This window comes from Pterocles gutturalis, unplaced genomic scaffold, assembly GCF_000699245.1.
Source record: "Pterocles gutturalis isolate BGI_N339 unplaced genomic scaffold, ASM69924v1 scaffold2787, whole genome shotgun sequence".
Classification (NCBI taxonomy): domain Eukaryota; kingdom Metazoa; phylum Chordata; class Aves; order Pterocliformes; family Pteroclidae; genus Pterocles; species Pterocles gutturalis.
The window spans coordinates 45,527-59,537 of record NW_010107638.1 but is presented as its reverse complement, the minus strand read 5'-3'; the positions used below and the strand labels follow the sequence as shown (position 1 = coordinate 59,537).

General features: G+C 35.7%; 1 protein-coding gene across 1 annotated transcript in view; it reads right to left on the bottom strand.

Moving 5' to 3' along the window:
- Window positions 1-193: 193 nt before the first annotated feature.
- ATM (ATM serine/threonine kinase) overlaps window positions 194-14,011 on the bottom strand; it is a gene marked incomplete at its 3' end in the record, with an annotated part of 57,888 nt that continues 44,070 nt past the window's right edge. Inside the window, exons 43-55 of the mRNA XM_010088168.1 lie at window positions 13,904-14,011; window positions 12,385-12,489; window positions 11,749-11,868; window positions 10,458-10,692; window positions 9,606-9,773; window positions 7,155-7,274; window positions 5,960-6,177; window positions 4,995-5,202; window positions 3,942-4,055; window positions 3,412-3,570; window positions 2,119-2,257; window positions 1,668-1,750; window positions 194-334 (exon numbers count right to left, since the gene is read on the bottom strand). The exon at window positions 13,904-14,011 is cut by the window's right edge and continues 65 nt beyond it. Coding sequence (XP_010086470.1) covers window positions 194-334; window positions 1,668-1,750; window positions 2,119-2,257; window positions 3,412-3,570; window positions 3,942-4,055; window positions 4,995-5,202; window positions 5,960-6,177; window positions 7,155-7,274; window positions 9,606-9,773; window positions 10,458-10,692; window positions 11,749-11,868; window positions 12,385-12,489; window positions 13,904-14,011 — 1,918 coding nt within the window. The remainder of the gene's footprint in view (window positions 335-1,667; window positions 1,751-2,118; window positions 2,258-3,411; window positions 3,571-3,941; window positions 4,056-4,994; window positions 5,203-5,959; window positions 6,178-7,154; window positions 7,275-9,605; window positions 9,774-10,457; window positions 10,693-11,748; window positions 11,869-12,384; window positions 12,490-13,903) is intronic.

Genomic DNA, 14,011 nt, shown 5'->3' with positions numbered 1-14,011 from the left:
TTATGTTATTATTGTATTACTTATAATTACTTTGTAATTTCCTTTATTAAAGCATCCTGAACTGAGAAATCTGACACAACTGTGAATTCAGCTCATGGTACAGAAGTGATACATGAGAAAACTGACAAGAAAACTTAAAAAACATTTCAACATGCCAAGTCTCTGAGATGTCATGACAATTGACAGAACCTACCTTAACCAGCTGCCTCCTTTCTTTACCATCCGATCCTACACAATCTATTATTTTAGGCAAATTCAGGCCTCCTGCTAAGCGAAATTCTGGCTTAAAAGACCTTATTGTCACCAAATTCTCATATCTTCCTGTGGGATCCACCTAAAATTATAAATTAGTTTAAAATTAATATAAATATTACCTCCATTTCACTCAGATAAAGTGGTAATGAGTTGTTTGAAAACTTCCTTAGCAGACCATATGCTAACTATTAACATAAGCATTCTGTCATCTACAAGGATAATACAAAAGCTACAAAAATTTGCTGAGCAAAGGAGTGAGTTTGATTCCTCCTTCTTCACCTCACTGGCAGAGGGGACATGGTGCTGCAGACTTCCACTAAACAAGCTCTGACACAATTTCAGCCTGTCCTAACTAATACTCTCCCAAGAAAATGTTCATATACAGCTGGGGAGCATTAGGCTTACGTTAGGCTGCAAATGGACCCAATCTGCATTCTTAAAACTTGCAATCTACAGGATCTGTATCTTCAGCCACCCTCCATATCCTCATGACAAAAGCAACCCATCTCAGTTAGCTGTAAGGAAATATTGCTCCAGCTGTTTACATCACAGATCTTCAACTATTTCAGAAAGTTTGTACTGGGGAAGAAGAAAGGCAAAGAAAAGGACAATCCAGTTGTACAAAGGAGCAACACCTGGGGCCAACAGGAGCCCTACAAACAAATGCTATTTACTGTGGGTGACAATTTCTGGCCTCTGAAGTCAAACAGCATAAAACAGTCCCTTGGCTTGTTTTATCTGGCGTTACAGACATAGCCTAAGGGACTTAAACACAGGGAAGTGTGGCTTCATAACATTTAAATTTTAGGCTGCTGGCCCAAAAAGCAACTTCACACTCCTGAAACTGTTAACTTTCCTAGGTGGAGTGTGTGGCATCTAAGAACAAGTGTCTACGCACCCACCCAATCAACCACTTATGTTAACGGAAAGGGATCATTCACCATTACTGAATGGCAAAAACCTATAAACTGGCCATTTAGGAACTGCAGAAGAGGCATATTTAGTAATTCTCACAACTTTCTCAGCATTAAGTGCCTCCCTGAAACTCCGAGCTAGCACCTACAAAACCAGATATTCAGATTCCCAAATCCTCTCTGTAATTTAGGTAGCTCATCACCACTTTTGACAGTGAAAGACTCGTCAGTGGTAACAGCAGAAGTGGCAAAGCCATCTTCATACAATACGCCACTATCCAGCAAATATAAGACTTGGGGTCAAGGTCTTCTAGAGCCCAAGGAAACCATCTCACCCTGCATCTCCCCCCTGACAGGAAAGTACCCCTGGGGTAGGCTGACCTGTAAAGAATATGGGAATTTGATGAAGAGATATATTGCCCTGACTGCCATGATAAAAATTTGAAGTTGATTCTAAGATTTGATACTATAGTCTGTATTTATTTCAACTTCAGTCACCTTAATTTCCATGGTAGGAACAACAACATCCTCCAAGTTCTTCAGTTTAATAATTGGCTGGTCAGCTGGAATACTTATCCCTTCTGTAATTAACAGGAATTAATATTTTTAAATTCAGAACAGTAAACATACATCAAAGTTCACAAAAAAACAGCTTACATTGCTTTTGGGACCCAAAACCTCAGTGCACGCTTCTGTCAAGCTGATGAAGATGACCACAGGACAACTGGAGTTTTCTGGAGTTTTGTACTCAGAAAGTCTGAACTTTACAGTGCAATTAATTACCACAACTTTTAATCCAGGCTAAATTCTACATTTATCAAAAACAGGACACAGTGCTAGCACAGTATCTCCTTTAACTAAATACCAGTATTTCAAAACATACTTATTTTAATCCAATAAAATAAAATATATCTTCACTATTATTAACAAAAATTTTTCCAAGACTTACTTCTTTGAGATTTCCATGGAGTAGCATCAACATTTGCTAATGTTATATAAGCATCACAAAGCGCTTCAACGTCTCTAACCATATGAGCTCTCCTTTTTCTTACAATATTGATTATATTGCTAGCAGCCTCCATTCGGTCCTAAAATACCCCAACAGAATACAAATATCAGGTCTTGCAAACTACACCATGTAAGATCAAAGATGCATCATAACATAGTCAAATAACTACAACTGAGATACATCCTATGAAAGCAGAGAAAACTGCTACAATGGACAGCCCTTTGTGCCTGAACAGAAATAATCTGAAGAAAAGTTCTGTGTTGTCTAATCTGAGATAATAAGTATAATATTATTGGGGATGGAGAGGGGGCAATTCTGTCCAGGCAAAGTGCAAAAAACCTGTAAAAATACTTCAGAAAAAGGGACAGGCAGTTTTGGGTGTTCTTCAACCATCTTCCTGCTTCCATTATTTCCTCCCAACTGAAGGAAAAGCCTGTATGCAAAAGGCAAAACTCTGACCATGTGTCCCTTCTATGCCTCACTCTGAGAGACTTAGTTGAGTTCAGCATAATCCTACTCTTAGGGGTGGGACAACAAAAGAACTACAGAACTGAGATAAAAGTGAAAAGAAGCCACCTAAAAATGTGGTGAAAAATTTTATCAGTGTGGGGGGTAGGAGGGTAATGACAAACAACCATGCCAAGTCTGCAGTTACAGGGGAAAGAACGGGTATTAATCTAGATACGACATGATTCAAAAGACAAGTTCCAACAAAAATTAAGCAATAACAACATTAACATGAAGCCATAGTGCAGTTTTACCCATCATCATGGCTTTTAATATATTAAGGTGATATAAAGGAACAAAAGATAAACTGCACAAGGCTAAATACTTAGAAAGAACAGACATTATCACCCAAAGCAGAAAAATACTCAATTCAGTATGTACTTTTAACAATAAACCCACTCTTTGTTGCATCTAAAATGCCTTTTACAGAATCACACATCAAGGACATTTATCACAAAACTCTCCACAATAATTGGGGCTTTTTGCTGCAGGAAATGTTAACCATATTTTGTTCAACCTCATAATCACTTATTTCAATAATTACAATGTGTGCACAAAAGGACGGGTTTTTTATTATTAAAAGTACTTTTTCCTCCGACTCTTTCTTAGCAAAAGTTAGCTAAAGAACTCTACACCAAAGTACCCCTTGACATAATTTCTTTCTCTTTTTTTAACAAAATGAAATGACTGAATGCGACTAATAGAATAGAATTTTTTTGTAGTCACCACATCAAGCTGGGAGATTTCTTTTGGTGCATTTTTAATTAACTTATTTCTTCTTATTGCATCTGGTTTTGCAAGGAGCTCGTCTTTGTTAGCATTTGCCAAAGCTAATATTATAAACAAAGTATGATGTGGATGATCCAGTGAAATTCTAGACATTAGCTGTCAAGAAAAACAAAAAGATACCATTACTGAAAACTGTACAGAAGAAAAAAAATTACTTAACAGTACTAATTCTTTTGAGCTTCTAAGGCTCCTAATGAGAAAGAAAAAGTAATACTTAGATGGTAGTTCCATAACTGTAATACATTCAAAGTATTTTCCTATACCTGCATAAGTAGCAGGAAAAAAGATCTCCAATCCTTTCCCTCTCTCCCTCTACTACAGTGATTTTGCGTCACTCATTTTTAATACACCTCTATGACCTACATAACTCATTTACCTACAACTGCACAAAGGAAGATACATATTGTTTAGAAGTATGCACTACTAAGCCAATCAAGATATCTTCAAATATGAAAAGTATAAATTACATTATTCAGAACTTCATGAAATCCTAAACCACCCATCATCTTGGTTCCCATTCGAGCAGCCAGCTGGTACATCAGAGGCAAAAACTTGTATGAAGGGATCTTCTCTGCATTTTTCTGTAGTGGAGAAAATTCAGTTAGAAAGAGATACTAAACACCAAAAAACCTGCAATCATAAAATGCCAGGTAAGGGCTAGCAATTTTGGTTTTGCATTTTTTTTTAAACTGAGCGTAATCATTGCTGTGTGATCAAATGGCAATCCAGTGAGCACCACACCATCTTGGTTCATGTCTCCTGAATGCTGTAAGTCCTTCACAAGAAAACTACTATTTTCTATTCCATTAGAGCAGAGCTTAAGATAAATTGATTCAGAGTTCATTTCTAGATCTTTGTGGCAACAGACAATCCCAAATGGAAAAAAATTACCATCTTGTTTAAGACAAGAAACAATTGTGTGTTAAAAATACGAGTAAAGGAACACTTTCAACTTTACGAGGTTAAGTACAACACAAAGCGAAGCATTAGATTATACAGATCTCTGTTATAAACATATCATTCAGGTAAGAATGAACAGATTTCCTGCACAATTTTAGAAATGATAGAACCAGCCTGAGAATGAGAACTTTACTGGTCCCTGGCTACTGTGTTAGACAGACAACCTAAAAGCACACCCTTTCACCTAAAAGTATATACGATATAAAGTAGAATAATGTACTAAAGCATGTTGAAGATGGCTAGTATCCAAGGTGCGTAAAGAACAAGGTGACAACAGTGAAAGGCCATGAGATATGCTTAATCATACAGACTTGTCAAATTAAAATGCTAAATTAAATTAAATAATAATGCATTGAGAATTACAGCTCTCTGATGAAAAACTAACTGATGAGCAACGATGACAGAAAAAAAGCAAGTTTTGCAGGAAAAGTTAAGGAGATACGTAAGAAAGCATACTGCACAGCACTATAATTCATCTTCTAGAAACACGGGAGGAGAAGAAGAAAGATGGATAATTTAACGTCAAAGCCTAATAAGGAAAAGCAACAGCAGACATATACCTTCATCATTTCATTGACTCTGTTAACTCCAGGATTTTCAAGCCAGAGTGAACAGAGTCGGAAGATCCACATATCATGTTCTTCACCACTTAGTAAACAGCTGATATAGTTCTCCACTGCTTTACACAAGAAACGTTTACGATCCTCAGTTAGGGCATGTATGGCACATTCATCCAGTTCAAGTTCTCGCTGAACCTTCACCGTGTATCTATGTGAACAGACATTATTTTTAAACAAGAAATTATGTCTCCATGAATTTACAGCAAGGCTGTCCCTTGTTCCCTTACTAATTTAACTTTTTAAAAACTTGTTTTGTATATACAAGCACAGTGAAATAAATATCCGAGAAAACAAATTGTGGGAGCTATTCCTTTGGTGTACGTCCACACAGACACACCCCTCTAAGTAGATTTTAAGTCAGTATCTTTCTTCTCTATAATGATTTAATCTCAATATTGGTGCAAATATAAATATCCAGTACAGATCATTTGTGTAAAGATTTCAGTTACCAACAGCTGAAGTTCTAATTTTTCTGCTCACTTTCAATTGCTCTTACTAAATCTTTAAGAATTCTGTATTAAGATGAATTCTACTTTTTCACCAAATGTGTAAAGGAGAAAAATAAACTAATTTATTTTTACTCTGTAACTCTGTCTCTGTCAAATATACTGAATAGATTCAGGGAGTAAATGCAAATTCTTGCCCATGATTATCCATACTATTTAACTGTTGTAACACTCCTTGGCTTAGTTTTGGACCACGCTGTCTAGCACTCTCTAGACCACCTTCAGGCACAATTCAGAAATTATTTGCAACAAGCACTTGCTTGTTTGGCCACTGTTTTGTGGAGAAGAAAAAATTCTACTGCAGAGACATGACCCATGCTGTACTACTTGCCCAAAGAATTAGCAAAGGGGGAGCCTTTGATAGCTCCATAGGAACCACCTCTCCATCTGAGTGCTCACCTATTTGTCTGAACTCTACGCTCCCTGAGGAGGCCAACCTCCTCCTTGGCCTTCTTCAGTAATGCCTGCTTATTTTCAAACTCTGAGGATTTCATGTAATTCTCAATTCGCTGGTACTGATTGTCTGAGAAACGAGCCAAAGACAGGAAAGCCTTCATCTTTCCTTTCTTCAGCTCATCACTGCTGTCTCCACTGTGGCTTGCAGCAGTTTCCACAGCCTAAAAGGGAAGTTACAATAACAGTAAGACTGATAACCAGATTACTAGTGCTGCATAATACTTGATTAAACTCTATTAGAAGGGTTGAGGTTGGAAGGGACCTCTAGAGGTCACCTTGTCCAACCCCTGTGCTCAAGCAAGTTCATCTGCTCAAACAGGACATTTAATGTTGCCTATGAGAGAACATATATGCATACAAAATAAGACCTACTAGGATTAATGTTTTTCTGCTAAGTGAATGTAATCTTATTAAAAGATTATCCTGTATGAACCAGCTTTAACTACCACATAAGAGTCTCCCACAGCTACCTTTTAGAGTAACTATGCATGATGTTTTACAACAGTTTTACAACCATGTATCATAAGATGGTGAGAAAAAAATAGAAGACAGTCCAAAAAGTGCCAAAAAGAAAAGGCAATCATGTGTGCAAGTCCTTGATTCAAATCAACAGAGTGAAGAAAGTATGTAGAGAATAAGAAAGAAAAGCAACTATGTAGAGTATCACAAATTAGCACTAAATAAAGAAATGCAGGGTGGACAAATATTAATAAAAATGTTTTTACTACTAAGAGTTGAAAAAAAGTCAGCACTTCGAAACACTAGAACAAGACCTTCCAGCACCTGGAAAGAGAATGCTACAAATACAATGCCTACACTGAAAAAATGTTAAGTAAATTATCTGTCCTGAGAAGGAAAGGATGGGGATGGAGCAGAATAGGAAAGGGAAACTGGACTAGTAGTTGTAATCACTGCACTTCTAATCCAATATTACACAGAAGTTTCACTGGGAATTCTATAAAGCCATATTGTGAATATTTTGTAAGATTAGTGTCATACAACACTATGTGGAACTATAATATTTTTATAAGAAAGCATATTTTCAATCCAGAAAAATAAAAGTTGCATTGAAAAAATTACTTTTAACACATTTTAACACCATATTTTAGCACAGCTTTGTCTCAAAGACAGGATGCACCTTTTCTAAGTATTTCTGCATGATGACTGTAGGGTTTTCCAAGCATGTTTCTGCTAACCAGGTTCCACATAGCCTCAGGCACTCTGTGTACATCAATTTCAGATGAGGATCATTCTCAACCTTTAAGTAAGCAAGTTTGGGGGAAAAAAAGAAAAAAGAGGGAGGCATCAAATAAAAATACCTCTTACATACGAGGCAAGCAATTTATAAATCCTGCATAATTTAATTACTTGGCCTATTACACATAATGCATCTACAGAGTCATTTACCATTCACATGTACAGTAGTCAATAACCTTAAATCACATTCTATGTTAGACTGAGGAGAGCATATATTTTTAAATACTTGACTCTTTAAACAATGAAAAACAGAATAAAACAATGGCAATATGTAATAAAAATTAAATAAATTCAGAGCATGTTTCAGAATTGTTATTTCTACCATCCCCATTTAACGTAAAGTACCATAGTACACTCTGCAGGAAACATTCAGGAATTGCAGTAACTATGTGTGATCATTATGTTTTTCAAACAGACCTCAACATGGAAACTTGGTTAAAAGTACTCTGAGAAAATAACAGAGCAGATTTCCACGGGACTTGCATCCAGATTGGAAGCTCAGCTTTAACTGTATAGCAGCACACGTTTCCAAAACACTTTTAGTATAGGGCATGTATTAAAAACCACCTTCTGAAGATGGCAACGCTGAGTGTGAAATACTGAAGGAGATCATAGGCAGTGAAAACACAAAACCTCCTTATGTGGACAGGGGAAACCTAACACTGGAAGATGAGAGGAGGATTAAAATTTTGGAGTCTCTCATCAACGGATTCATGGACCAATCATGAAAATCAAGAGGAGCAGCAACTCTTGATTTTGCCCTGATATGTATGGAGAATTTGGTCCAAAATTCTCCAGCTTTTCTGAAGTGTGATATTCCTTAATGATGTATATAGATTTAAAGCGTATGTTTATTACCCTCGAAAAAATACCCAAAGGAAGCTATCATATCTAAACACAAAGGTAAGGATAACGAAGAAATTTTTAGCACATCAGTACACAAACTGAAGTTTTGCCCAAGTGAAAACCAAAATACACTAAAAAAACAATAAACTATCCTGTCAAATGAAAAAATAAAAACCCATGATAAAGCTGTCCAAAAAACCCCAAACAACTTGAAGATGACTCAACAAATAATAAGAAAGCATTTTAAAAACATAGTAGGAGATGGAGTTATAAAACAAACAGTGCTCTGAGAAGATAGAACAGAAAAAAGTTATTTGCACTTATGTTCACTATGGACAAGCCTGACAAGACCCACTGCAAAGTCTTTCTTTAGGAGGAATTCAAAGGTCTGTCTGCTATTGAAGTGTCAATAGCAAAGGCTACTGAACAAACGGACAAAATGAAAACTATCAACTCACCAGGATCAGAATGTATTTTTACAACAGTAATTCAAAGATTAATTAACTACTAATAGAGGCATAAAAGCTTTTGTTTAAAACTGCCTTAATGCAAGAGGAGTGGAAGGTGGCAGATGTGACACCAATATTTTAACAAGTTCAAGGGAAGCACAGGTCAGTAAGACTCTTATCAAAACAGGATAAATTACAAAAAAAAAATCCCAGAGAGAACAGATGGATTAATATGAAGAAAAGCCAAACAGCTTTTGTAAAAGGACATCATAGAATGACAAAAAGTTGAGGCTGGAAAGAACCTTGAGAGACCATCTGACCCAACCTTCTGCTGAAAGCAGGGCTTCAGCTTTTCCAGGACTCTCCTGTCTTGACTATTTGTCTCCAGCAACGGAGATTCCATCACTTTTTTGGGCAAACCGTTCCCACTGTTTACTGGTGACAAATTTTCTTCTTGTATCCAGATGGCACTTCCCTTGAAACAACTTGTGCCACTGCCTCTTGCCTTTCACTGTGCATCTTTGTAAGCAGTTACCTCCATCTTTGCTATAACTATTTTTCAGGTATTGGAAGACTCTGACTAGATCCTCCTAAGCCTTCACTTCTTAAGGTTGAAGAAACACAATCCCTACAACCTTTATTCCTTTGCCAAGTTCTCCAAGCCTCTAATCATCTCAGTAGCTCTCTGCTGGCCCCTTTAATTTTTCAATGTCTCTCCTGAATGGTGGTTTAAAATAAGTTCATTTTTTATCAAGGGAAATAATCTTTGATTTAAAAAAGCTATATATTTCACAGTGGTGGCACTGGAGGCAAAACAATGAATAATGAATTCTAACATCTGCCGCTCTTACAGACTTACTTTGAAATCCCCTGATAAGATTTGCTAATACAGATTTTTTTGCTTTCAGACATTTTGAGAGTACAAAATAGATGCAGTAACCTACAGATAGCCTTTTAATTTTCTTCCAAGGGAAAACTCCAGAAAGTGGAAATAGGATCTTAAATTCCCATAAGTTTATACACTATATAACACATACCTGGAACCAATCTGCGTCTAATTTTTTTATCATCCCTTTAAGAATATTCAGTGCAAGACTCTCTTCCTTTTTAGCCCAGAAAACCTGAGCTTCTTCTAGTTGCCATTCAGAAACTCCATATCCTGTTGGATTGTATTGTTTGATCTGGAACATAGCTCTTTCTGGAAGCTGAAATTGAAAAAACATAAACAATTCTTTAAGTCAAATACATGTATCTCACAACAAGCTTTGTTTTTAAAATCCATCTTAATCTACTCTACTTGTGCAGGAGCACATTCTGCATATCCAATGCTAAGAACTTACGTGCAGCAAAGCAATTAAGTTAATTTTCTATATACTTGCAGAAAATCTTGATTTGCAACAAAAATAGACTAAGAAATTAAACTTTGCAAACCCTAAAATAAAGTATCAATGTTTAACATTTTAAATTCCTTGGAGGTGTAAAGTATAGAAATTCTACAATCAGCACCTATTGAAATAATGGATGTATAATTTTAGCTTAGTGATTATTATTACACCATAAGAGACCTCAGAAAAATAATAAGAAAAATGGCACCATCATACAATAATTCTTCTCTATGCTTACCTCTTTACTCGTGTCACTGGTGAAGTAACATCCCCTTTATTTGGTAATCTAATATCACTATGATAGCACATATCTTTTTAACAATGTCAAAGATGGAGACTAAAGTGTAGATGTCCAACCACACAAGTTGTCCAATCAATAACCAACTAATCGATTACTTGAATAAACTTAGAATACAGTTAATCTTTAGTACTGCTAAAAAATAAAGCTCTTTCATAAACTAAAAACCTGAACATCCATCACTGATCTTTCCTGGCATTTGTTACCTGTGTATTTTTAGCAGTTCTTGCCAATCGAGAGAGCTCCACTAGATGTTTGGTCAGGATATCTTTAATACATTCTCTTTTGGTATTTTCATCCTCCTTTTCAAGCAAGATCTCCAAAATTACAGTGCGCAGAGACATGATAGGTTCCTGGAAACGGAAGTCACTGTCCTTGAGAAGCTGGGACTGTCTCTGCCATTTCAAATAAGTATCATTCAGTTGTTGAATAGTAACAGATCTGGAATCATTACCAAAAGGAAAATGACCAATTGTTACTTCTCACTAAATACTATTGAAATGCAAGATGAGTAAGAAAAAGCAAATTACTGAGGTAGTTCACAATCTATGGTTCAAAACCGAGACACAGTCCATAAAACACTGCAATGATTAATATGCAGAACAAACTGTCAGGCTTCCAGTTTTGACAAACATGAAGATCAAAAGATCAACATTAGAACAGTGAACAACTCCAATGTAAACATTCTTGATTAAGCATCAAAAACTGTTGTGTTAAAAGTCTATCAGCAAAGGGAAGCACATTCAAACAGAGGGCTACTTAAAAGACTACAGACCAAGATTCCTATTTCATTATATGGATTGTATATGGATTAATCTAAGAATAAATTCCAGAAGGTTGTATTTCTATGTATTATTTTCTTAGGTGACTCATTAACTGCATATAGCAATAGTACATAAGGTCCTGGACATGCCAAATGACTGTAGGATGACCATAAGCTACCAAACTGACACAACTATAGCAGAAAAAATTCAATGTCAATAGCACTACAGAGATAAATACCTTCCTATGACTAAAAAGCAATGTTAAGAATTCAGGTAGAATACCAATGGTAATGGTCCATGAAGAAAGTGATTTAAACTGAAACAACTTTCAGTAGACCTATGGGGATCATCAAGGAAATGGAAAACAATTATTAAAAAAGGAAACAAGAGGATGACTCAGCTACTTTAGTAAACCAAAGGTTAGGAGATAACAACTACTGTCTTTGAGTACACCAGGGAACTCAAAACAAAGGAAAGAAAATAATTATGTAAAATACAATACTGACATAGTATCAAATAATCAGAACTAGACCAGAAACAAATCCAGTCTGGAAATAAATATAATCTAGATTTGTCTTCACATAATAAAGCTAAAAAAACATATCTTTTTTAAGATGAAGTTTGAGATGTTCAAGAATATGATTAGTTGAGGTCATTTTATTTTTGTGCTAGACTTGATTACCAGGAATCCTGAAAACTGGGAAAGGAGTGTGAAACAAGCTTAAAAAAATACCTGGAGAATAGCAGACCTATATTTTCCAACTCTCCAATTAGCTGTAGTCTGCAAAGAGTTGGATATAATGAATAAACAGACTCAAGACTGCCTTTGCACAGTTCTTCTACTTCATTCACTCTATGGATTTAACAGAGAAATAGTAAATTATTTTTTTAATACCCACAAATAATTCAAAATATCCACAACATAATTTCCATACAGTGAACTAAATTTAAACAGCAAAACTATTCAGTTCAGAATTATCTGGTATTACCATTAAAGTTCAAAAAATTAAGTTTGTCAATAAATGAAAACACGGTAAGCATATATAAACTCCAAAGCCTGTGTGACAGCTGAGCTAAAGTAAAGTGGTCAGCATTTAAATCTACTTATGAGGACTGCAAAGTAAGGGATGTATACTACAGGAAATGGATCTTCAATTAGCACACAAATTGTATGTTTACAAAAGACCAATTTAAGTTAAAAAACTTAGAAATTACGTTGCAGTCCAGAAGTATTAAGTTTATTCTATGCATGAGTTTTTGTTTAAGCCCATAAAACTCCATCATAATTTTTTATACACAACTTGTGACTACAAACACACACACACTCTCCGCCTCTCACTCTAACAGCACAATATTTGCATACAGTTACCTGGCATCTTTAAGACTGTCATAGAAAGCAGAAAATTCCTTATCTCGTAAAGACTGAAGAGCATCATACAATGATTCATGGTAGCCTGGTTTTTCTGACTCATCTCTTAAAAAGAAGACAAAAGTAACATAAAATAAAAGGAAAATTATCTTTCTCTACAAATAAGTCAATTTTACCTTTATGACATATTTTAGTAGTACATTTTCTGCAGCTGGATGGATTACTGTTTTGCATGATAAAAAACAATAATGTAACCCTTTAAATTTAATTTAGTATTTTATAAACTCAAGCTGTTCTTTTAAAACAAAGAAAAACAGTAATTGTCAAAATGTTTGGAATATGGAGAAAATGTTCAAGGTTGTAACAAAACCACAAAACTAACCACACAATAAAAATTTAATCATAACACATTTCTCACAGTATTAGGCTGTATGCATCTTCAGTTCAGAATCAGCATTTTTTTACATTTAACTTCAGCAATAATTTTTAAAAAGGAAAAAACTGAGAAAATCAGAAGGCTGAAAAAACGCATACTGTTCAATTTAGTTTTTTCTTCTTTGCCCTTTTGATTTTCTTTCTTCTTGACCCTCTTCCTTCTTGCCATCTCATTCTCTCTCTTTTCATCTTATGTGTTGTTTTCCTGCTCCTATATTAAAGCTGAATACTCTATTTGCCTAAGAGGTTTATACAGACCTTAACCCAGGAACAAAGAGAGCTCACCAATACGAAGCTTGTTCTGATTGTGGCATGACACAAGCCCTTCAACAAGATACATCTATGAAATTCTCCAGGTGTTTCTAAACAATGATCTTAAGACAGTGCAGAAGAGAATGAACACACCAAGAGCACATTCCCCAGACCCATCTCTCTGTAAGAGTCTTGGGAAAATAAATCCTCTATTCACCTGACTGCTAAAAGTTAATGTAGAAGGAGTTACTGAAGATCCCATCACATAACTTCTGCTTTTTGCCAGAATGTACTGCATCTATTCAGTATTCCTCCTAAAATGTGTGATGATGTAGTTGTACCAGGAAAGGGACAGTTCACACTCCATCCTGGCCAGTCACACAAAATAACTGATGCCAGGCATCCAGCATTATACAAGGGGGGAGATTACATGGGAGTAGCCATGAATCAACACTGGTGTTTGCTTATCCAGGTCTTGATAACATTTTTGGCTAAGTAACATTTTCCCTATTTGTTTATAAATTAAACACTAAAAACTATCTATCCCTCATACATACTTAAGACACATCTACTATCTGAGTCAAAAATGGAGAATTTCAGTTTATAGTTATGAACGGTCAAAAAGAAGAATCAACTGCTTACAGCTTCCCAGGATAATGAAAAGTGATGTGCATACAAAACAGACAGGTCTAAGTGAAAAAGACTGTTTTTCAATTCAATGATTAAGACAAATTAGGCGACCTGCTTCGTGGAAATGATATTCTAATGTCTTTCTGCTTGGAACTGAAACCATTGCCTTTCACTTAACTAGGAAAAAAGTAAGTTGGTTTACTTGACAGAAGAGATGTGGCCCCACTGCATGTTCCGCCAGGCTGCCTGGTAGCGTATTTCCTGTAGTTCTGCACACCACTCAGTGTTTTCGTGTTCCAGTCCTTTTAAA